At 41.4% G+C, this 25,008-nt stretch overlaps 2 protein-coding genes across 3 annotated transcripts in view; both read left to right on the top strand.

Annotated features, from left to right (window-relative positions):
- The first annotated feature begins 1,336 nt into the window (after positions 1-1,336).
- On the top strand, positions 1,337-13,721 carry wu:fa25f02 (uncharacterized protein C11orf24). 2 transcript variants are annotated; one of them, XM_035790814.1, is made up of 4 exons: positions 1,337-1,523; positions 4,141-4,376; positions 11,677-11,802; positions 11,999-13,721. In XM_035790814.1, the coding sequence occupies exons 2-4, from the start codon at positions 4,238-4,240 to the stop codon at positions 12,937-12,939; spliced, it is 1,206 nt and encodes a 401-aa protein (XP_035646707.1). In that variant the 5' UTR covers positions 1,337-1,523; positions 4,141-4,237; the 3' UTR covers positions 12,940-13,721. The 2 variants fall into 2 exon arrangements, with proteins under 2 accessions (XP_035646707.1, XP_052321600.1); XM_052465640.1 differs by lacking the exon at positions 1,337-1,523 and adding an exon at positions 2,727-2,852.
- Positions 13,722-16,408: 2,687 nt separating this feature from the next.
- The window catches only part of LOC118396551 (low-density lipoprotein receptor-related protein 5-like), a 52,096-nt gene continuing 43,496 nt past the window's right edge, over positions 16,409-25,008 (top strand). Inside the window, 3 exon segments of the mRNA XM_035790813.2 lie at positions 16,409-16,680; positions 22,173-22,367; positions 22,629-22,845. Of these exon segments, the coding sequence (XP_035646706.2) occupies positions 16,596-16,680; positions 22,173-22,367; positions 22,629-22,845 (497 nt within the window). The 5' untranslated portion in view covers positions 16,409-16,595.

The raw sequence follows: 25,008 nt of genomic DNA, 5'->3' as shown, positions 1-25,008 counted from the left end.
TGCAAATAGAAAAGAGGCATACAATTTTTATTTAAATTTTATTTATTTAATAAATGAATGCCATTGATGTGTTTTTTCATTTGAAATTCGATTTTGCATGTCTCCACTATTAAATTATATATTGTATGGTAATAAGCGATTGTAACGGATGTGAAACGGCTAGCTTAGTTAGCGGTGTGCGCTAAATAGCGTTTCAATCGGTTACGTCACTTGCTCTGAGACCTTGAAGTACTAGTTCCCCTTGCTCTGCAAGGGCCGCGACTTTTGTGGAGCGATGGGTAACGATGCTTCGAGGGTGACTGTTGTCGTTGTGTGCAGAAGGTCCCTGGTTCGCGCCCGGGTATGGGCGAGGGGACGGACGTAAAGTTAAAAACTGTTAGATTGATGCTGTTGACCCGGATTACTGGTTGCTGCGGAAAAAGGAGGAAGGTCAAAAGGGGGGTGAGTGTAACGGATGTGAAACGGCTAGCTTAGTTAGCGGTGTGCGCTAAATAGCGTTTCAATCGGTTACGTCACTTGCTCTGAGACCTTGAAGTACTAGTTCCCCTTGCTCTGCATGGGCCGCGGCTTTTGTGGAGCGATGGGTAACGATGCTTCGAGGGTGACTGTTGTCGTTGTGTGCAGAAGGTCCCTGGTTCGCGCCCGGGTATGGGCGAGGGGACGGTTTAAAATTATACTGTTACACGATGCTTGTTCCATATTCAATGTTAAAGCAAAACTTGTTTGGGTCCATATTAAAAGGTTAATTTGTTCAATGTTGGCCCGTGACTTTGTTCAGGTTTTACATTTTGGCCCACTGGGTATTTGAGTTTGACACCCCTGGGCTAGAAGCAAGGCGAAATAATGTCTAGATACTTTTTACAGTGGAGGTCAAGTTAATGATTTCAAGATGATTATTTTGAGTCAGGTTTATCATGCTAAACTGTTTTTTTTAGTTTGGCTTAGAACGCTTCTCAACCAATCGCAATGCTTGTTTTGACCAACCCGCTGTCGAACATGTTTTGGCATATTTATGTTATTGAAAGCCTTCTCGTGAAGTGCGCGTGTGCAATCAGTCAATTCGCCCTTGCACTCCTACTAAACAACGCCATTTTTTGGAAACTTTGGCAAAGGGTATAGTCTACCAAACTTAGTCCACTCTGTTCGCAATAGATTTTAGTTTTGGGAACAGAAAACTGTATTGTGATCAAATATTTCATCGATGAGAGCATTTGCAGAATCTCGGCCAAAATTCCATCTTCTCCCACTGCCGACAACTGGGCTTCCCCTCACCACCATATTTGGTAGTAAGGGGACGCCAGGCGGATGCTTCACAGTTATACATCCGGTGAAATGTCTTTATCATTGTTCTCATCTATGAGGTTAATGGCTAGCTAAATAGTATGTGTTGGGAAGGAGGATGTGTTTGACTGCGTGTCATGACATAGCTTTTTTAGCCCATACGTAAATCGTTAACTACTACGGTGTTAGCTACAAGAACAGAAGTTAGCTAAAAGTTGTGCATTTAGCCTCCTCCTGCCTGGGTGAGTGAGTTGGTCTTTGGCTAACGTTAGCTAGATGGCCGCTAGCTACTACGTTACAACTAGGTAGCAAATAGTGGGAGTAGTGGCTAGACTACCTACGGTGGATTTGATGGTATCTATCCTGATTGGCAAACTGTTGCCGATCTAGAAACGCTGGCCTGTTAGCTACACAATCAGCCACATGGACAGCTAGCTTTCGATTTAGCAAGCACCTGTCTCTTAATTTCAGTAACGTAGCTACAGCCAAAAGGTTAAGTTAATTGTAGGAAGCACAATGTTGTTAGCTAGCTCATAGCTAACTCCATAACTGTTGGCTTCTAGCTAAGTTAGCAGCTATCAAAATGACTGGGGGAAGAGGTCTGAAGACAGATGTTTGTTGAGTGTTCAGGAAATTGTTCTAGAAAATATTAGATCAAATACTTCTCAGATACAGGAGCTTGTAAATTCAATTAGACTTTATTACAAAAGTAACAGAACCTGAGCAATTCCATGGAAAAACGGCCTCCTTCTTAGTGCTGGGCTTTTATACAGTTTTACCCTTCCATAACATTGTCACTCCACTTTACGAATCATGTTGTCTTACTTAGTTTGCATTCTTATTGGTTCAGATATTGGGGCATAGATTATATTGGGGGTGTGACATGCATACCCCTTGGCTAATATTCCTGTCCAAAGGTCTTTACAAGTTCAGGCTGATGTTGTCTGTGTGATTAACTCATGTGTGTGTCCAGTAGCCTTCACCAGATCACATATAGCCCAGACCAGTCACGTCTTGTTAGTTTACCTTGCCTCATCTACACAGATTCTGCTTACGTTTTGTTTTTACATGTCCAATGGTGAATTCGATGTTGATCCAGCTTTGTACACTCACATGGACTTCAGCCTTCATTCTGCTTACACATGTCTAATATTTAAACTTATATCGATGTATTATTTATACTTCAAAGAGAACAGTATAGGTACTGAGAATCATCAGATGACTGGAAAATCTCCTACAAAACAAATATAGCTAGCTAGTGTGGTTTGATGATGGGACGTTAAGGTTTAACCATATTGCCAATGCTCATTGGTAATAAATACACAAAGCCAGACGTCCCTGGTGTTTTTCATACACATGTAACTAGTTAACTACTCTGTAAACTGTCCATTTGTGCAATGAAAGTTGGGTGGAGAATAGAGTGGAGTGAAATCTGTTCATCACATGATCACCAAGTTGGCACGCATGCAGTGGACTATGGCAATTTGTTCAGCTAAGTGGTGTTTACATTTAGGGCAGAGCCAGCAAGAGGTCTGAAAAGGTGTAACCATTATATCTTGAGGACAGCAATGGTGAGAGATTTTGTTTCTTGTAGAATGTATGCATGTTCCTTTTCTGGGTGTTTGACAATGGTTTGATATTTGGGTTGGCTTCTTACTACTGTATAACATGATACAGAATAGTCAACTGTCATCTTACTCTATAAACAGTGAGTGTCCTCAAGGATTTAACAATATTCTGGAATGCTAAAACCGCTGTGAGGGCCACGGAATTGTTGAACAACTGAATTTTATACAACACCGCATTCCAGCCGGTGTCTATACCACAAATTACCTCTGGCAAAATCTGTGAGTTAAAGTACCATTTTACTGTTCCATCTCACTGCGCAATCCACAGTCTCATCAGCCCAGCCAGGCAATTTATAAACTTGATCTCCACTATAAAAAGCATCTAGACATTATCACATTTTTATTTTAGACTAACATTTAGTTTTCAACAGCGGAGATTTGTATAAACCTTGTATTGCTGTAATGATCGAGACAGACAAGCAGACAGCGTTTCTTAGCCAGTCAATCATGAATCAACTGGCATAATTTTAATGGATATATACAAAGAAATTAAAATAAGTCAAAACGAAGTGCAGGTAGTTTGCAGTCTTTCCAGCTTCAGTTTGAAGTGATTGTTAGCTAGCTCCTCCGAACAGCAGTGTCTTGACGAGTGAGCACATTTTCTATGCCAGGTGAAATCGCGCCTTCATCATTAGCTCATTGTTAGGAATGTTTCCAAATATACGTGTATGATAGCCTATTTATGGTATCAGAATTGTGATGGTATCAGAAATAACTACGCTGCCCAGTACAATGGTGAAATATGTGTTCTGCTACAAGCATCTATCCCTCTGTCTATTCTTCGTTAACTAGGCTAGATCAAAAAATCATTATACATATCCTCAGATGTTACATGAAACTTGAACTATATCATCAATTTGTAACAGGTGATATAATTTTAAAACAGTTGTATGTTTTGTAGTAATCCCGCTAGATGCTGCTCATGAGTCAAACTTGCAATTGGTCTCTAAACAGCTCATGGCACAGACATTGGCTACCTGGAGCCAGAATCAAACATGTTTTTGTCTTTTTCGCTACAAATGTGAAACTTCAAAATTCATTATTTTAATGGCAATGCGTGTCTTGAATAAAATTGAGATGGAAGTGATCCATCAACCATGGCTTTATGGAAGATAAAAGTACAACATTAAAATGCAAACACATGTCTGTAAATTATATGCAATTCTATGGGATGATGACTGCTGAAAATATCTTTAATAAGACCTTTTTCCATTTCTGTGCCCTCCTGTAGATGTTAGAGCTGTGATGGTGGTGTGTCCCCTGCCTTCATTGTGACTCGTGTCCACCACCTTCCTTTCCCTGCCCAGTGTGTGTGCCACCATTTCACCATGACCCTGCATCTTCTCCTCGTCCTGTCCCCTGTCCTTGGGCTCCTGGTGCTATCTTGTCTGTCATCCCATGTGGCCAGCCAGTTCAGCATTGTGGCCAGCCAGACAATGACAGAGCAAACCCATTGCTCTGAAGCATGTAAGTTTTGAATCAAAATCATCAAATCAGGTGTGTTGCCACAGGTGAAAAGTGAAAACACACATAAATACTTTATCTTTGCTCCAACTCTATTTGACTGAAAACATAAAATATGTTCTGGTTGTGGAATGTACACCAGTCCACTAAAGCTCACCAATGTTTGATACATTGTCTTACTACTTCTCGTATAAACGTTAGTCACTCATAACCTGAAGGAAGCTCTTTTATAGAAAAAGATAAGCTGCATGCATGCTACCTACCTACATCTCAAAGCTTACCTCTTGGATAAAGCAGGAACACTGCCGATATGGGAGTAGCCATAATGTTATTTTTTTCCCCCCAAATCACATCTTTCTACTGAAGGACATATAATTTCAAAGCAACCATGTGTTTCAGATTTAAGATGAAAGAGATTCTTAGGCCTTGCTGTGTTGTGTATGTGCTTGGCACTGCTTTGGAGAGCCTTACCCCATGAGTGGTGAGGGTGCATTTACATAGACAGCCAAATTCAATGTATTTTTTCCCACTAATTTGTCTTTTGCCCAATCACATCTCTTTAAATCAGATATTTTTTGGATCTTATTGTTCAAAATACCAATTAATTGGGAAAAAAGATCAGAATTGGGCTGCCTGTGTAAATCAAATTCAAATCAAATTTATTTATATAGCCCTTCGTACATCAGCTGATATCTCAAAGTGCTGCAATGCAGGTGTAGAAGTAAGCAAGCAAACAAGCAATGCAGGTGTAGAAGCACGGTGGCTAGGAAAAACTCCCTAGAAAGTCCAAAACCTAGGAAGAAACCTAGAGAGGAACCAGGCTATGTGGGGTGGCCAGTCCTCTTCTAGCTGTGCCGGGGAGAGATTATAACAGAACATGGCCAAGATGTTCAAATGTTCATAAATGACCAGAATGGTCCAATAATAATAAGGCAGAACAGTTGAAACTGGAGCAGCAGCACGGCCAGGGGGACTGGGGACAGCAAGGAGTCATCATGTCAGGTAGTCCTGGGGCATGGTCCTAGGGCTCAGGTCCTCCGAGAGAGAAAGAAAAAGAGGAGAGAATTAGAGAACGCACACTTAGATTCACACAGGACACCGAATAGGACCGGAGAAGTACTCCAGATATAACAAACTGATCTTAGCCCCCGACACAAACTACTGCAGCATAAATACTGGAGGCTAAGACAGCCTTTGTCATGACAGGTTCTTTAAATTAGATATTACAATACTTCTTGCTGCACTACCTGAGTCTGGTCAGATTTATGCAGCAAATGCATCGCTACATATAACCCAAAGGCAGTTATCTCCATGGGAGGAGTTAGTTGTAACTGGCCCAGCCTTCTTCCAGTTACACCACATGATCCACCCTAAACACGCGACAGGGTTTCCGAGAGGCAATGTGGGTTTGAAAAGTAGTAGGGCATGAAAACAAGGTCGCCATTACCATCTGGAAGCATGTAATGTGTGGTATGACAGAGAGCTATAAATACATAATCATTTAGCATTCCAGCTTAGAGACCTGTATGTTTGGGACACGTCATGCCCCTAGCATTCGGTGACCCCCTAGTAACTTAAGAGGAAGGGGAGTGAGGGGCCGTCTGCAACATTGATATTCTTACCCCCTCTCCCTGCTTTCCTCAACTTCCAACTCTCCACACTCTTTTCCCATCCCATTTGGAACAGCTGGGGAATCATTAAAAACACAAAGCATCTGGCCTTCCAGTTAGTTTGCCATCACTGACCAGGAATGGCTCTCTAGGACAAACTTTTTTTTCCTCTCTCTTCTTGCTCGATCATCATTTCACCTGAAGTTTTTAAACCACAAAGGAGTTTTGATTCCTCGGCGCCTAGCAGCAGCTTTAAAATAAAGCAGGAGAGGAGACAGACTTGAGTTCGCACAACTCGCTCTGCCTCCTCTCACATTGACTCCCCGGTGGGGCCGGCTCCTCTCCTCGGTGCAGGCCCAGGGCCGCCTCCGCTCTTCTGCTTTTCCCCACCTGTTATCCTCATCAGTAGGTCTGCTCTGCAGTGGGAAGAGAGCCATCAGGCGTGCACGGCTGGATGTTGAGGCAGAGGTGTGTAACTGAGAGGATAGCTCCAGCACACGAGTTTGGAAGGGATCAAAGGAGACGTAAACAGGCCTGTTTTTCTCCCATCTGTTTCTGTAATGGATCCCAGATCTCCTGATAAACACGGACGGTGGTTGCTGAGACTGTTTTTACTCTATTTTTCAGTACTACTCTTATTTCATTCCACGCTGACAACCCTAGTCCCTGTGGTGAACATTTTTAAAAGAATTCCCAGGGGTTTTTGCGGCAACTTTTTGGGAGATATGTTTGGATAACTCCTGAAGTGTTATTTGTTGACCAGCTATATTTATGTTGCCTGCATAACTATGCTCTTGGTATGTTCCATTCTTCAGTCTTGAGTTAATATACAGTACCAGTCAAAAGTTTAGACAAGCTTACTCATTCCGGGGTTTTTCTTTATTGACTATTTTCAACATTGTAGAATAATACTGAAGACATCAAAACTATGAAATAATACAAATGGAATCATGTAGTAACCAAAAAAGTATAATTGAGATTCTTCAAAGTAGCCAGTCTTTGCTTTGATGACAGCTTTGCACACTCTTGGCATTCTCTCAACCAGCTTCATGAGGTAGTCACCTGGAATGCATTTGGAATTTCTTTCCTTAATGCGTTTGAGCCAATCAGTTGTGTTGTCAAGGTAGGGTTGGTATACAAAAGATAGCTGCATTTGGTAAAAGACCAAGTCCATATTATGGCAAGAACAACTTAAATAAGCAAAGAGGAATGACAAGTCCATCATTACTTTAAGACATGGTCATTCAATACGGAACATTTGAAGAACTTTGAAAGTTTCTTCAATTGCAGGAGCAACAACCACCGAGCGCTATGATGAAACTGGCTCTCATGAGAACCGCCACATGAAAGGAAGACCCAGAGTTACCTCTGCTGCAGAGGATAAGTTTATTAGTTACCAGTTTTGTAGTGATTCATATGTTGATGACTCACTTATGAAACTACTTATTCCAGTTACTAATTAGCACGCACCCATTTAAGAAAATTACTGTAAAAACTGTTAAATCCCCTTGTATTGATGAGGAATTGAAAAATTGTATGGTTGGGGGATGAGGCAAAAGGTATGGCAATTAAGTCTGGCAGCCCAACTGATTGGCAAACGAACTGCAAATTGAGAACTACTTTTATGACTTTTTCATTGGCAAGGTAAGCAAACGTAGGGATGACATGGCAGCAACAAACGCTGACATTACACATCCAAGTATATCGGACCAAATTCTGAATGACAAGAAATGTACTTTTGCATTCTGTAAAGTCCTTGAGGAAGAGGTGAAGAGAAAATTGTCTATAAACAATGACAAGCCACCGGGGTCTGACAATCTGGATGGAAAATTACTGAGGATGATAGCAGATGAAATTACCACTCCTATTTGCCACATCTTCATTTTAAGCCTACTATAGAGCATGTGCCCTCGGGCCTGGAGGGAAGCAATAGTAATTCCCCTACCCAAGAATAGTAAAGCCCCCTTTCCTGGCTCAAATAGTTGACCAATCAGCCTGTTACCAACCCTTACTATCTTCTTGGAATAAACTTTTCTAACCAGATACAATGCTATTTCACAGTAAACAAATTGATGACAGAATTCCAGCATGCTTATAGGGGAGGACACTTAACAAGCACAGCACTTACACAAATGACTGATGGAAGGAGAGAAATTGGTGAGAAAATGATGGGGGGGCTGTCTTGTTAGACTTAAGTGCAGCTTTGGACATTATCGATCATAGTCTGCTGCTGAAAAGATGTATGTGTTATGACTTTACACCCCCTGCTATGATGTGGATAAAGAGTTACTTGTCTAACAGAACACAGAGGGTGTTCTTTAATGGAAGCCTCTCAAATATAATCCAGTTAGAATCAGGAATTCCCCAGGGTAGCTATTTAGGCCCCTTGTTTTTTTAAAACATGCCACGCCACTGACTTTTGCCAGACATGCCACGCCACTGACTTTGAGTAAAGCCAGAGTGTCTATATATGCGGATGACTCAACACTATACATGTCAGCTACTACAGTGACTGAAATGACTGCAACACTCAACAAAGAGCTGCAGTTAGTTTCAGAGTAGGTAGCAAGGAATAGGTTAGCCCTAAATATTTCTAAAACTTAAAGCATTGTATTTGGAACAAAACACTCACTAAATCTTGTAATAAATAATGTGGTCATTTAGCAAGTTTATGACTGAACTGCTTGGAGTAACCCTAGATTGTAAACTGTCATGGTCAAAGCATATTGATGCAGTAGTAGCAAAGATGGGGACAAGTCTGTCAATAATAATGCAATGCTATGCCTTCTTAACGACATCAACAAGGCAGGTCCTACAGGCCCTAGTTTTGTCACACCTTGACTACTGTTCAGTCGTGTGGTCAGGTGCCACAAAAAAGGACTTAAGAAAATTGCAATTGGCTCAGAACAGGGCAGCACGGCTGGCCCTTGGATGTACACAGAGGGCTAATATTAATAATATGCATGTCAATGTCTCCTGGCTGAAAGTCCAGGAGAGATTGACTTCATCACTACTTTTATTTATGAGACATGTTGAATGCACCGAGCTGTCTGTCTAAACTACTGGCTCACAGCTTGGACACCCTTGCACACCCCACAAGACATGTCACGAGGTCTCTTCACAGTCCCCAAGTCCAGAACAGACTATGAGAGGCACAAAAGAAATCAGCCAAGACATCAGAATTGTTTTTGTTGACCTTCACTAGTCTGGTTCATCCTTAGGAGCAATTTCCAAACGCCTGACGGTACCAGGTTCATCTGTACAATAGTACGCAAGTATAAACACCATGGGACCAGGCGGCCATCATACCGGTCAGGAAGGAGACTCATTCTGTCTCCTAGAGATGAGCGTACTTTGGTGAGAAGTGCAAATCAATCCCAGAACAACAGTAAAGGACCTTGTGAAGATGCTGGAGGAAACCGGTACAAAAGTATCTATATTCACAGTAAAACTAATCCTATATCGACATAGCCCGAAAGGCTGCTCAGCAAGGAAGAAGCCACTGCTCCAAAACCGCCATTAATAAAAGCCAGACCACAGTTTGCAACTGCACATGGGGGCGAAGATCATACTTATTGGAGAAATGCCCTCTGCTCTGAAGAAGCAAAAATTGAAATGTTTGGCCATAATGACCATTGTTATTTTTGGAGGAAAAAGGGAGAGGCTTGCAATCCGTGAAGCAAGGGGTGGCAGCATCATGTTGTGGGGGTGCTTTGCTGCAGGAGGGACTGGTGCACTTGACAAAATAGATGGCTTCATGAGGAAGGACAATGATGTCGATATATTGAAGCAATTTCAAGACATCAGTCAGGAAGTTAAAGCTTGGTCGCAAATGGGTCTTCCAAATGGACAATGGCGCCAAGCATTCTTCCAAAGTTGTGGCAAAATGGCTGAAGGACAACAAAGTCAAGGTATTGGAGTGGCCATCACAAAGCCCTCACCTCAATCCCATAGAAAATGTGTGGGTAGAACTGAAAGTGTGTGTGTGAGCAAAGAGGCCTACAAACCTGACTCAGTTACACCAGCTCTGTTAGGAGGAATGGGCCAACATTCACCCAACTTATTGTGGGAACCTTGTGGAAGGCTACCCAAAATGTTTGACCCAAGTTAAACAATTGAAAGGCAATGCTACCAAATACTAATTGGGTGCATGTGAACTTCTGACCCACTGGGAATGTGATGATGGAAGTAAAAGCTGAAATAAACATTCTCTCTACTATTATTCTGACATTTCACATTCTTAAAATAAAGGGGTGATCCTAACTGACCTAAGACAGGGAATTTTTACTAGGAAATGTTTACTAGGATTAAGTGTCAGGAATTGTTAAACTGAGTTTAAATGTATTTGGCTAAGGTGTATGTAAACTTCCGACTTCAACTGTATGGTGGAGTAGGGGCCTGAGGGCACACAGTGTGTTGTGAAATCTGTGAGCGTATTGTAATGTTTTTAAAATTGTATAAACTGCCTTAATTTTGCTGTACCCCAGGAAGAGTAGCTGCTGCTTTGGGAGGAACTAATGGGGATCCATAATAAATTCAAATACCATTCTCAGAAATTCCAGCCCAAATAAATGCTTCAGAGTTCAAGTCAAATCAAATGTATTTATATAGCCCTTCGTACATCAGCTGATATCTCAAAGTGCTGTACAGAAACCCAGCCTAAAACCCCAAACAGCAAGCAATGCAGGTGTAGAAGCACGGTGGCTAGGAAAAACTCCCTAGAAAGGTAAGACTCATCTCATCTCAAGTAACAGACTCATCTCAACATCAACTGTTCAGGGGAGACTGTGTGAATCAGGCCTTCATGGCAGAATTGCTGCAAAGAAAGCACTACTAAATGACACCAATAAGAAGAAGAGACTTGTTTGGGCCAAGAAACACGGGCAATGGACCTCAGACCGGTGGAAATCGGTCCTTTGTTCTGATGAGTCCAAATTTGAGATATTTAGTTCCAACCGCCGTGTCTTCGTGAGACGCAGAGTAGGTGAACGGATGATCTCCACATGTGTCGTTCACACCGTGAACCATGGAGGAGGAGGTGTGGGGGTGCTTTGCTGGTGACACTGTCAGTGATTTATTTAGAATTCAAGGCACACTTAACCAGCATGGCTACCACAGCATTCTGCAGCGATACACCATCCCATCTGGTTTGCACTATTTGTTTTTCAACAGGACAATGACCCAACACACCTCCAGGCTGTGTAAGGGCTGTTTGACCAAGAAGGAGCGTGATGGAGTGCTGCATCAGATGACCTGGCCTCCACAATCACCCGACCTCAACCCAATTGAGATAGTTTGGGAGGAGTTGGACTGCAGAGTGAAGGGAAAGCAGCCAACAAGGGCTCAGCATATGTGGAAACTCCTTCAAGACTGTTGGAAAGGCATTCCTCATGATGCTGGTTGAGAAAATGCCAAGCGTGTGCAAAGCTGTCAAGGCGACTTTGATGAATCTCAAATATAAAATACATTTTTGTTTTTAACTCTTATTTTTTATTTTTTTGTTGGTCACTACATGATTCCATATGTGTTATTTCATAGTTTTGGTGTCTTCGCCATTCTACAATGTAGAAAATAGTCAAACTCATAGGTGTGTCAACGTTTGACTGGTACAATTTCTGGCTTAATATTGGATATGATTTTGACTGAATGTAAGATTACATTATTACATTTTTTTTGTGTGTTTTATTCCACAGGCTCACTCAATGTGACATGTGATCATGCTGTCTTTTGGAAAGAGAAGTCCACCTGCTTTTTCTTGACATGTCCAAATTGCACCAACTGTAGCAGTATCTCCGTCGCTGACCTGATAAGGGAACAAGGTGTGTACACAATGCTTGGGTGGAGAATGTTTATTAGCTTCTTATTACCAATATTAATATTTTTTGTTGATCTAGTTACTGAATCTTTTGGTTTCCAAGGGTTGTAAATTAACCATCAATGTTGTGATTGAAATGCATGTCGTGTAATGCCTTTACATTTGTCACAGTATTTTAAATCTGTTTTTCCGCCCCCCAGAAACAGACATCAGTGTTTTTAAGAGAGACGCTATACATGTCACTCAGTCTTCAAGTTCCGTAACACCGTCAGAAAGCCAACATAAGAACCCTACTGCGCATAAATTGACAGTCGGCAATAATGCCAATCAAACTACACAAACCTCTGCCCTCAATGAGGCCGGCTCTACCTCACAGCACAGCGATGCTGGTCAGGCTCCAACTGCTGGAGACTCTCCTGATGTCTTAACTGCATCTACCATGAATGCAGCACCTTTGCCAGCTCTCAAGAATGACACAGCAGCTACACTATCTGAGACATCCCACAAGTCAAAGGTCCAAAGTCCAGTAATAACCACAGCCACTTCAGTAAAGCTGGAATCTATTACTGTTATGACTCCACCAGCCATCACACAGATAATGACAATAACGGAATCAGAAACCACAGCAACCACCACTATGACTACTACCACCACAACAGCAATGCCAACTACTACCAATACCACCACAACACAACCAACTACCACCAAAACAAAAATACCAACAACTGCCACCACAATAAAAACAACAGCATTACCGTCAACTACCACTCCAAAAACAACCACCACCGCAGACATGCCTACAGATGAGGAGAAGAAGCCGTCACCAACCATTCCGGAGGCCCCCAGCTCTCAAGCTACCTCCGGAAATGCCATGGTTCCTTCAACTGCCACTGCTGAGGTCAGCACAAAAAGGCTGGACGAAGAACCCAACAGAGCCATTATAGATGTTGTTGCCGGCGAGATTCTGACTCGCCAGTTGGTGGACACAAGCGCTCTATTGGCTGTTCTCTTATTTGGCCTCCTCTTCTTCCTAGTTACAGTTGTTCTCTTCCTCACACAGGCCTATAAGAGTTACAGGAGGAAAGACTACAACCAGGTGGACTATCTCATCAATGGAATGTATTCTGATTCAGGCGTTTAAAAGTGATAGTTGAGTGTTTACATTTCAACATGGTTCGGTTATTTCTATTTTTACATTTTCTTTATCGGAAAGGGTTAATAACATGAGTTAAGAGATTGTCAATGTTGCAGCGGCCTTTGCCCTAGTATTGTGTAACATTTCTGTCTTAAAGGTACTCCAGCATACAGAGATTATTCAAATATAAGTTGCCCCTGCTGTTGTATCACCACATTGGTTTGTTAGTCCTATATTTCTATGTCTTACATTTCTATGCAGATTAGTATTCCACCTCAAACCAATAGGATTATGGCCATAGACTGTTAAGTGTTCCGTTTAAAAAAAAAAAAATGGTGAATATCATTCTGAGTTCTGTGGAAAATGTTTATTGATGTAGCTTTATTTACATCTCTGGTATTTCATTTATTGTACATTTTTCACTTGTATGTATCCATTGCTTTGTGTACGTTTTTGTATATTTCTTCATGCTATTTTCCTTTGTTCACGACTTGCATGTTTCTTTGTTTACCATTCCTGTCCTTGGATTAAGATTGAAGGCCAAAATGATCACTGTAGCACTGAAGCACATTAACGTTAAAGCCAATGGAATTGTCTAGCCATTTATGAACTCCATTCCATGACGAAGAAGAAGGAACGGTTATATGATAACCAAGAGAGACTTTCTAATGTGGAGGAACTTCTGTCAAGGTTGGAAACGGGTCTGAAGGCCTGTTATGTGCCAATTTAAATCTTACTAATGTGCTATGAGATGTTATTTCCAGTAAAGAAAACAATTAAGAATGAAATTGATTTTTCTTTCAAACCCCCCAAAAAAACAACAAAGTTATGTAATGTCAGTAAGGATTAATCAGCGCTTCAGTGAGATGCATTAGTAGTCTTTGATTCTCTCAACTCTTGTAAGACTCTTAACATGTCTGCACGACTGTGTATATGCTGTGTTTCAGGGAGAGATTCAATGTGTTTTTAGAAGGGCATATCAATCAGCTGGGGGTGTAACAACAGTAATAGCTTCCTGGGAATATGATGCACATGTAATGTGTGTTTTTGTAGTGAAGGTCTGGACTAGGAATGAATTGGCAGAGAAGAAAATGAGCGTGGAGGTGGTCCGACACATTTACAAAGCACACGCCAGGGCAGCATTTATTTTGAGGGGGGAAAAAGCTGAAAAGGGAGAACATGGATTCCATTAGAGTAACATTTAGGAGAGAACTGCCTTGAGGTGCCAAAGGTTGTTAAGTTATGTTTCTCGTTTGCTTCTCTGCTGACTTCTCTCTTCATGCCAATGCTTTCTAAAATGTCTTGTTCAAACAACCGTTACTGTGGACTTTATCCCTGTTCCCCACACAGTTTTCCAGTGAAAGTCCTGGTCCACACAGGGTCTAGTTTCTCAATTTCTGAGAATATTTTAGCAATAAAACAGCCTTTTTGCCTCATGCAACATCACTGCCAAAGAACATTGCTTTTAGTAGAAAAATAACTAACAATTGGTTACTACAGTATCTGCCATACCCCAATATATTGCTGCCAATATGCATATATTTGGTTTACTTTGTTGTTTGGGAATGTTCTATTTGCTCTAGTTGTGGGTGTTTTGTTCTCAGTATTGCGCTGTAACTGTCAAATCAGAAAGCTCAGGAAATCAGAGCCTCCAGTACATGCGTCTGCAATATGTGCAATATGAATACCTGGTAAGAAGCTGGTAGCTAGGGGTTTAGTGATAAGCTCACTGACATGATGCCTGTATAAGCCTTTTGTTTTGAGAGGGCCTGTCCCTCATGGACTTCATTACTGTGTGAGGGGTATTTGTTACACTGAGGCGTGGGTATATTACTGCAAACCCAATATTTATAAGCAACAAAGACCAATGGAAAGGCAGATTTTTTTTATTTGTGGATGGGCCCAGTGGATCAAAGGGAATGCCACAGGCTATATGGTGCAGGTGACTGTAAAGGCAGGTTTCATTACAGCATATTTCTCTGGGCTGGGAATGGTTTCCTGCCTCACTCACACGCACTGAGAGGGACATATGCTTCTACTTTCCCTCTTTCGAGTTCAGGCCAGTTGGAGAACCTTAGCATTCAACCAGAGGAGTGCTTTTTCTGCCAGGTCTATGTCCTAATCCTGTTTGCAGTGCCTGGAGTCTTGTGAAAGAGCGAAGAGCAAATGGTTTCTCATAAAAGTACTTTTCGTTATTGCATTATATATAATATGGAGAATATGGGTAGAAGTGACCAAGTGCGTGTGCCTTGTTCAAAATGCCTTGTTTACATTCTGCGGCCTCAGACACATTATGGGCTAAGTGCAGTGTCAGCTAAGCAAATCAAAGTCCAACGGGCATTTGGCGACTGATAGATAGATAATATAGGTTAATCTAATAGTAAAGGGTTATTCATGCCAAATATCCTCTGTGCTGATGCAGTATAGCCTACCTGCCATTTTCTGTAAGGAAGTGTATACCCTTCTATAGCCTACTTTTCTTGAGGAGCAGATGTTGTAGATAAATCATCCTGCACTGGACCAAGATGGACTCACTTTGTCACTGATGTTTTGACATCCACTGTGGCCTACACAATATATTTTACAGGTCAAAATTATTCTCACTGTCACATAAAATTTACTACATTATCTTTGATTCTAAGCCTAAACACACCAATCGTTTCGATACAAGCTACGTTTGTATGCTACTTTAGTAGATATTTGACGGACACTTTATAGAAACGTAGCTTGTTATGGAAGTATATTTATTGGAGCTGTCAGGTGATTTTTAAAAAAAAATCAAGTTTTACATTGCAAAGACTGTTAAATCACCAGGAAATCAGCTCAAAGTGGTTTTAATGTAGTAAATTTGTACCCAATTATTCCCATGCATATATAGAGTAGCATTATGTGATCACATCCAAATGTAATCAAGATTTGAAATTATTATGTTTTGTACTATATCTGTTTGCGCTTCTTGCGGTCAATATGCAGTACACATTATTTATAATCATGTTCCTGGTCGGCTCCCGACCTGCGGATCAAGAAAACTGAATGTAATTGGCCACCCCTCGCACAAATCACAGATGATCCATTACATGGAGCAGATACTCCAGTGTACACTAACAATGAAAATAAACGTCTTCAAAAATGGAAGGCAAGATCAGGTGGGACCATTCTAGCCAATGAGAGGGCAGATACGCTTGTGGAACAACAGACACAAGTCCGATATAAACTGTTATTTCTCAAAGTTGCCGGGATGTCAAGTGTCCTACTTATATCAGTACAATTGTAAGAAACTACGCATTATGAAACTTATGTTCGATCAAATAAGCCACACGTTACAAATAAGCCGTTACATTTTTTTGTCAGCCAAATTCGGCATTCATTGACCTCCATACCAAAACTCCTCGCTTGGTAAGCGGAAAAAACGCCACCTGCTAGAGAAGATAGATATTGTGCCCAGTTTTACTCCTCTCGCTTTGCCTCTTCCTCTCTGCATAAAGTAACTGTATGTCTAGTGACGTCATCTAATTTCCGTTTCCATTCTCGTCAGTGCCTCTGCCTATTAAGGCAGACTGGAGTAGCTTTCCAACAAGAGTATAAAAAGTATCGATTAAGACTCCAGCTCGGATTTTTAAACTTTCTTTTGCACAAATAACCCGAATAATGGAGTCGGGGTTATGGAATTAAAGCCACGACCACTAGCAATGGACGTTCTCCTTGTGGAATTACTGTTTTATAGCAGCTTGCTCTCTCTGGTTCGTGGTAAGTAGCGTGTTTCTGCTCGGACTCTGCAAAGTTCTGGGAAGCAATGTGGCTATAGCTACGTGATATGTGAATGTATCTCGCTAGAGGTCGGTAGTTATAGTAGCCATAAGTTTATATTTTAAAATTTTAGAGTTTAATAGACTCTAGCATGTCTTGGCGTGTATTTTCTTTTAAATATTATACGTTTTGAGTCTTTTCTTTCCAAGTTGGATACTGACTGTGTGGCAAGATAATCGCAGGATTTCACTCAAGCCGAAACTGTCTCTTGCTTTCACAATGTATCAGCAATAGTGAAACGTTCAAAACCCAAAATATTAAATTAGACATTTTATTCTGCGCAACTTTACTTAATTATTGAGGGGGAACTGCAAAAGTTCATTTTAAAGCCTATACTCCGAGGCCTCAATGTACTGCGATTGATCGCCGGTGTCGGGTGTCATTTGGGAGTCCTTGATTTTCTGCTTGTAAGTGCGAGAAAGTTTGGGAAAGTGAAGGACAAGTTTCTCTTTTTTTTCTCTAAACTTTTTGAAGTAGCTAACCACAAATACCAAATGAGATGGGTGTTTTTCTGAAGTTGCCCCAAAAAATCCTTAACCAAACACATATTTTGTAAGATGGATCGTCAAACCACTAACAAAATGCATTTGACCATTTTACTTACATATTTTTGTAAATACTAGAAATCACACACAAACATCTCTAAAAGTCTAGAAGTGGGTTTAGTTCTAAAGATGTTCTTGATTTGTGTGTACATTATTAGCCAGCTGTTTCCAATAGGTTGACTAGGGCTGAATGGACTATATACAGATTCAATTATTAGTTCAATTATTAGTTCACCTTTTATCGAATATAGGCTGGCTATGCCTAGAAATAAATCAATACAATATTTCTGTATGTAGTTTAGCATGATCGTACACAATTAGTTTGAAAGAAGTAGACAGAGTGAATCTTTTTGGGTTTTATGGCCATTCTTTTAAATGGAAAATGGCAGATTAATGCCCACTTAATTTTAAAAATAATTTCCCCCAGCATTGATTTGGGCAAGTTATCATATACAGTGCCTTCAGACCCTGGACTTTTCCCACATTTTGTTGTTTTACAGCCTGAATTGAACATGTATTAAATTCAGCTTGTGTGCCACTTATCTACATGCAATAACCCACAATGTCAAAGTGGAATTTTGTTTTGAGATTTATGTTTATAGTTAAAAGCGTTAATGTCTTGAGTCAAAAGTATTAAATCCCTTTTCTAATGGTAAGCCTAAATACGTTCTGGAGTAAAAATGTGCTTAACAAGTCACATAATAAGGTGCATAGACTGACACTGTGCAATAATAGTGTTCAACATGATTTTTGAATGACTACCTCATCTCTTTACCCCACACATACAATTACCTGTAAAGGTCCCTCAGCTGAGATGTGAATTTCAAACAGATTCAATCACAAAAACCAGGGTGGTTTTACAATGCCTCGCAAAGAGGTGCACCTATTGGTAGTTGGGTAAAGTGTTTTTTGTATTTTTATAAAGCAGACACTGAATATCCTTTTGACCATGGTGAAGTTATTAATTACACTTTGGATGGTGTATCAATAGATGCAGTCACTACAAAGATACAGGCGTCCTTCCTGTTTCAGTTGCCGGAGAGGAAGAAAGCTGCTCAGGGATTGCACCATGAGGCCAATGGTGACTTTAAAACAGATTAATGGCTGTGATGGGAGAACTGATGATGGATTCAACAGCATTATAGTTACTTCACTATACTAAACTAAGTGACTGACTGAAAAGGAAGTCTGTACAGAATAAAAAAACATACATCCTGTTTTGTAATAAGGCACTAAAATAATACTGCAAAAAATGTGTCGAAGATATTACCTTTTGTCCTGAATGCAAAGCATTATGTTTGGGGCAAATCCAACAAATTGAGCACAGCTCTTCATATTTTTAAGCATGGGGTTGGCTGCATCATGTTATGGATATGCTCTTCATCGGCAAGGACTAGGGAGTTTTTTATTTGTATAAAAAGAGACTGCATGGAGCTAAGCACAGGCAACTTCCTAGAGGAAAACCTGGTTGTCTGCTTTCCAACATGAGTCTTCTACTTTGACATTATAGTATTTTGTGATGATGATAATTAAATCTAAGAGGTGTGAATACTTTATGAAGGCACTGTAATCCTATATTACCCTCTGACTAGTATCAATCAAAAATAAAATCATTATTTTTATGTATGATTGTATTAATTTAAATTACACTTGCATTATACATCCAAGGTAAGATTCAGCCCTTTAGTCACTTCAGTGTTTAAAATGTAAAAACTAGGTTTGACCATGTTCAGTAACTGTTGCTTTCTTGTGACTGCATATCATAAATCAATCCCTTCAGATCTATTTTTCCAATAGATCTCAGTTTTGGCTAATTGTTCTGCTGTGAAAATAAAGCCTTGCAGTGTATGGGAAGATTTGCACGACTTGAGGTGTGAATGTTATTCCATTCCATGGGTGAAGAATGTAGTCTATAGATTTAATCTTTTTCACACATCAGTTTTTGAAATATGAGTAGCTTATTTGTTTAATTTCAGCTGGGGATGTGGAGAGGACGTTTAGCTGAAGTCTGTACACTGTAACAGGCAGTCTAGATTCCCCATGGGTCCCCCACTCCCTTTTCCTTAACACCTACTCTTCCTCACAACCTCAGACACCACACACAGCACAGCACTCTGATAAGGCTTTGGAGCCAGGGAGCTGTTCTTCCTCCCAACCAGAACACGAAAATAAGTGGGAGGGAATCACTTCTCAAGCTGAGCACAGTGCTAGAGCAATGGAGGCTTTCTGCCTTCCTTCCTTTCAGGACACTTCTGAAGCTCGTAGAGTAGACACCCCCTTCCCTTCACCCCCTGTCTCTCCTCCCAGTGGAGGGCCAGCTAATCCTGGTGACAAGCTCAGACTCCTCAGCTGTTCCTTTGTGCTCCCTCTTCCACAAACGATCCAGGTGTTCCTAACTCACCCCCTTTTCAAATGACTGACTGGAAAAGCTGGTATGATGCAATGTTGATAAGTCATTTAAACTGGCAGAGAAAAATGGCTGGGCAGCTATTGACTTAGTTAGACTTACTGAGAAATAGGTTTAGGTTTTTTTGGACCCTGTGTAAAAGTAAAACAGAGCAGACTCTGGTATGCATCGTATCCCAAGCTGTGTGCCCTTGAGCAGAATTGAGTTTCTTATTCAGGTAGTAAGTAGCCTATCTGATAGGCTGTACTTTCCTCCCTCTTTGAGCCATCTTTTTTTTTAAAGCGTAAGTGTAAAATTCATGTGAGGCATAGTGCATTTAAGTTTCTGAACCCTATATTTTTATATACCCAGTCTTAATCTCTCTCTTCACGGTGGGCCCATCTTCGGAGAGTGCAATTCTCCTGAGTGCCAGAGCTTTCATTGTGCGTTTTCAAGGAAGTTTCCAGGTTCCTCCTGCTGTTTTATACAGATGGAAAGTTCTTCATTGAGTGTTGCTGAGAAAGAAAATGAAATACTGTTGAGGAGGGACAGAAACATAAGCTTTGAAGATGGACCTAAACAGGGACAAGCACTATAGTGTTTTTGTTTAGGGTCAGCCATTTTGATTTAAACTAGCCTTCCAGTGTATAGAGTTGCTGATTGCCTCACCGGCAAGATATTTTTCAAGGCTGTTAAACTATATCCTTATAGCTACAGCCCCAAATGAAAATGTGGCCTATAGGCTGTTCGTTTCTATGTCTGTATTAGCTGGCTTGATAATCCAACTGTTGGAGCCACTTGACCATGATGATAGGCAAATAAGGAACCACATTCTTGTCAGTGAAGGATCGAGCCAGTCATGGATGTTTAGGAAAGAGCTGGCATTGTCTGGTAGACTGGCTTCTGGCCCTGCCTCTTGGGATTGTGCATTTGGGGCAGAGACCTAGAGCGACTGCTTTGCAGCATGTGGAGTGGACAGGCCTCTGCTCAGATCTCATAAAAAGTGCAGCTGTTGAGTTTTGTAATCCCCACTGTTATGTATCCACTGGGGGCTGAGGTGTCAAGAATCCTCCCTGATGGCTTTCGGTGGTCCCTCTCGCACTCTCTCTCTCTGGGCCTCCACATTCTGCTGTCTTTTTAGGAATGCCTTTGGATTACCAATGGGGCGTATTTGTTTTCAACACTCCAATGTCCAATACACACGGCCACTTACTTCCAAGCTACATCCTTGAGATCTCATAATAAGTATGTAGTCTACTTGTTGTATGCCACATGTTGACTAGGCCTAGTTTCTAGAGACTTTCTCTGATTGTGGCATTTTTGTAGCAGAGTTCTCCGTACCTTTAGGCAGTGATGGTGTTCTGTTCCTCTCCAGGTCCTCTGTTCCCCTCCAGGTCACAACTCTATTGACCTATGAACCTTGTGATTCGGAGAAAGGAAAGAGAGACGCACGTGGCCTTATGGGAGAATTAGGCTGTGACTTGTGGCTTTAAAGCTTCTTCTCCATCTTTATTTCTCCACTAGTACCAGTGTGATAGCCATCTTCTGTATTTCTCACTGTCTAACATGTGCACATAACCTTCCTTAGACCATGATTTTATGTTGGACACGTAGGCCTAGATATAGGGAGGATGGGGGAGAAACTAAAGTATGAGGTCTCCCATCACATTTAAACGTGTAGCTCATCTCAGTTCATTTGCCTCACAGCCCTTTTGTAGTCAATAATGAGGAGTTGTGTTCTGAGGATGTGTAGACGGGCAGTAAATTATGGTTAGTCTGGGTTTTAATCTTGTTCAGGGAGAGGAAGTTCTTAGCAGCAACAAGCTGATGTCCACAGCAGCTTCACAACAGCTCCAACATGGTCTATGATTAGTCGGTTAGGCCTACAGGTTTGGACTGAAGGTTAAACAAGAGAAAGTAGGAACATGTTTTGACAACTTTGTATGTAAAACATTGCTGACGGTGGCATCTTTTTATTACATTTTTTAAATTGAACCTTTATTTAACTAGGCAGTTCAGTTAAGAACAAATTCTTATTTATAATGACGGCCTACTGGGGAACAGTGGGTTAACTGCCTTGTTCAGGGACAGAACAACATATTTTTACCTTGTCATCGCTGGGATTTGATCCAGCAACCTTTTTGTTACTGGCCCAATGCTCTAACCACTAGGCTACCTCTCTCCTCTCCGCAAGCATTGTCAGTGCTTTCTGCCAGTGATGACCTCAGTCTGTGTGTATGCATCCAATGCCCCCATCCCAATCAGCAGTCACTGAGTCACCACTTGCATACTGGGTGGCACATTATGCAATCCAGCTTTTGCTATTGGCTTTCACTCTCCTTGTGTAATATGTAACTTGATTCTAAACATAACTAACATGAAAGGTCATGGGCTTCTCTTCGTCACTTTTCAACCTAAATGAGAGTAGGGTGTAATGGCTGTGTACCTTATTTAAATTAAAATAAAACGTTAAAATAAAAATGTATTTTAATTTTCCTCAGGATCTCCCTTGCTGCTGTTTGCCAACCGGCGGGATGTGAGGCTGGTGGTGGTGGGGAGGCCGGAGTCGGCGGTGGTGGTCAGTGATCTGGAGGATGCTGCTGCCGTGGACTTCCTCTACTCTGAAGGACTCATCTTCTGGACCGACGTCAGCGAGGAAGCCATCAAGCAAACCTACTATAATCAGTCCACCCACTGTAAGCGTTACAGCGCCGCATGCCAGTTAGGGACTTATGTTGTGTTGGCTTCCATTTGTATGTGTGTTAAATATGTTGTTTTTAAGTTGGTTGCAAATATAATTAAACATTTAATATATTCTGCAAAGCATTGATGAACTGGAAAAAGGATACAACCTAAGCTTAATCTAGCAAATCACACAAGAATGTCACTATTAATGGAGGGATGTTGATAAGTGTAGACCTAAGTGTTCCCACTGAAATATTGGCATTTGTTTCCAGCTGTGAAAGAGGCCATGGGGACAGGGCAGACTGTTGTCGTGTCGGGCCTCGACTCCCCCGACGGACTGGCTTGTGATTGGTTGGGCCGTAAACTATACTGGACTGACTCGGAGACCAACCGCATTGAAGTGGCCAATCTGGATGGCACCTCTCGGAAAGTGCTCTTCTGGTTAGACCTGGACCAGCCCCGGGCCATCGCCCTGAACCCAGCCCACCGGTGAGTCTCTGGCCTCACCTCGTTGTCTCCCCTGAATGGGACATGGTTCAGGGTGGGTTCCTGGGTCATGTATCCGCACTAGCCTCCCCTTCCCTCCATGTGTATTTCTGGTTCATACATGCATCCGTTGGTTGAAGAGCGAGGGTGGAAAACCTTTTCAGTTGGGTCTGTTTCCTGTTGTGTTGCGTAGATCCTCTGGAGTTGACCCCTTTTCTCTCATAGGGCACTGTTTCTAATTCTATGTCAGGGACTAAGGTTGTGTATCCGTTGTTAGCATTGTTGAGTCAGTGAAATTCCACCTCAGTCAGTGGAAATTAATGCAGGAATACCTTTTTAGTTGATGGATTTAGTGCAAGTCGGTGCTATTTTTGAATGTGTATGGTTTATTAACATTTGGACTTTAAACCCCAATAACCTGTTTTTTAAAATGATATATTTTTAACTCTTTAGCATAGCGATATAAAAACTAAAACAGATTATGGTGTCAAGAGTTTAACTCTCCGTATAAAGTTGGCTTCATACAGTTCAAATACATATATGATAAACCAAGTAAGATTTGAGTTATTCGTTTGTTGAATTCTTTCTCTGAAAGACATTTGTTCGTCTTGAAGCACAAAAACACAATACATTAGCCATTTTTAGGTTCTTGCAGTCTTTCTGTTTTGAGATCTCTCCTTTTGAGTATAGCTCCTGCTGCCTTCAGTAGTGTTTTTTTTGGGGTGGAATAGTGGGGCCCGGGAGAGAGGGAAGGTGTTCAGTCCTTGGTAGGCCAGGATCCAGTTATAGCCTAGTTCAGCTAGCGCTATAACTATGGTGGTTTGTGTGATTAAGCTGACATATTTTGATTTGCCAACGTTTACTTACTGTGATGAGCTGAGGTGGTGCCGGGTGGAAGGCCGTTCTCAACCACATCACCTAATATGAGATCATTATTTAGAGGTGCCATTTATGTCCCATGTTGATACTCATTTCATTACGTTGATTATTAGTTTAGAAGCAACTCTAGAGGAAACTTTTTTTTTATTTCACAAATACTATCAATTATGCGTATACCTAACAACAATTTATGCATAATAGGCTGTCTTGAATGTGTCTCAAATGAGAGTTGACGTGTTGCTTTTCCCTTCTGTCCTTGCTTTGCCCTCATGAGGCTAAGAGTTTAATTCCTAGACAGCACAGCCATTGTTCTTCATGCTCTTTGTTCAACCAATAACTTAATTCTAATGGAGGTATAGGAGCAGGGAAGCTCTTAATTGTGAAAAATGTGCTAGCTGAGTTTGGCACCATTGGCAAACTAATATGTTAGGTCTCTGGGGAGGGGAGGGGGGGGGGGTGTTCACGCTTGGTCTCCCTGCTGGCATTAGTTTTAAGAGTTTCCGATGGTGGGTGACATGCTTGCTGTCGTACCACATGCTAAATGAATGAATAATCAGGCTTCTCCAAACTCCCGTTTCCTAACGCCTTAATTGTATTTTCTACCCGGCTGGACAAAGGAATGCTATTTTGTGGCTGTTCACCGTGTCAGTTGGTGCACAGTGTTACATTCTAATCAGCTACTGGGTCTCTGACACGTAGGCGATCCATTCTGGCACAAATCTACAAGTCAGACTTTTCCTATCAAAAGACATGGAATTTAAAAAAGATCTTTGCTTTTATTGGCTCTTGTTGGAACGTGATGTCTGAGAGTTAGTTGCTCGTACAGTATATCCATTTTTGGGGGGGGGGGTTAGAATGTAACTGAAACCCACAAGGTGCTCTGCTCTCACAGGGCCTAGAGTTAAGGAATTCACATCATCCTGACTAATGCGCGTCAGGGGGGCTCTGGGAACATGGAGCTATCCCTAATGTTACAGAAGTATACCAAACATTATGACCCTCTCATTCCTGGACCTTTGGACCGTTCTTGATTCACACACTAAACTGTTGAGTGTGGAAAAACCCTGCTGTTTTGCAGTTTGACACAAACCGGTGCGCCTGGCACACACATACTATCATACCCAGTTCAAAGGCACCTAAATATTCTGTTGCCCATTTATCCTTTGAGTGGCACACATACACAATCCATGTCTCGAGGCTTAAAAATCCTTTCACCTGGTCAGTCTGTCATGGAAACGGCAGTTAATGTTTTGTATACTCAGTGTATCTGCTTTCTAGCTGACCTTG

Source organism: Oncorhynchus keta, chromosome 17 (assembly GCF_023373465.1).
Source record: "Oncorhynchus keta strain PuntledgeMale-10-30-2019 chromosome 17, Oket_V2, whole genome shotgun sequence".
NCBI lineage: Eukaryota > Metazoa > Chordata > Actinopteri > Salmoniformes > Salmonidae > Oncorhynchus > Oncorhynchus keta.
Note: the sequence above shows the minus strand (reverse complement) of the source record. Positions and strands in the feature narration are given on the sequence as shown.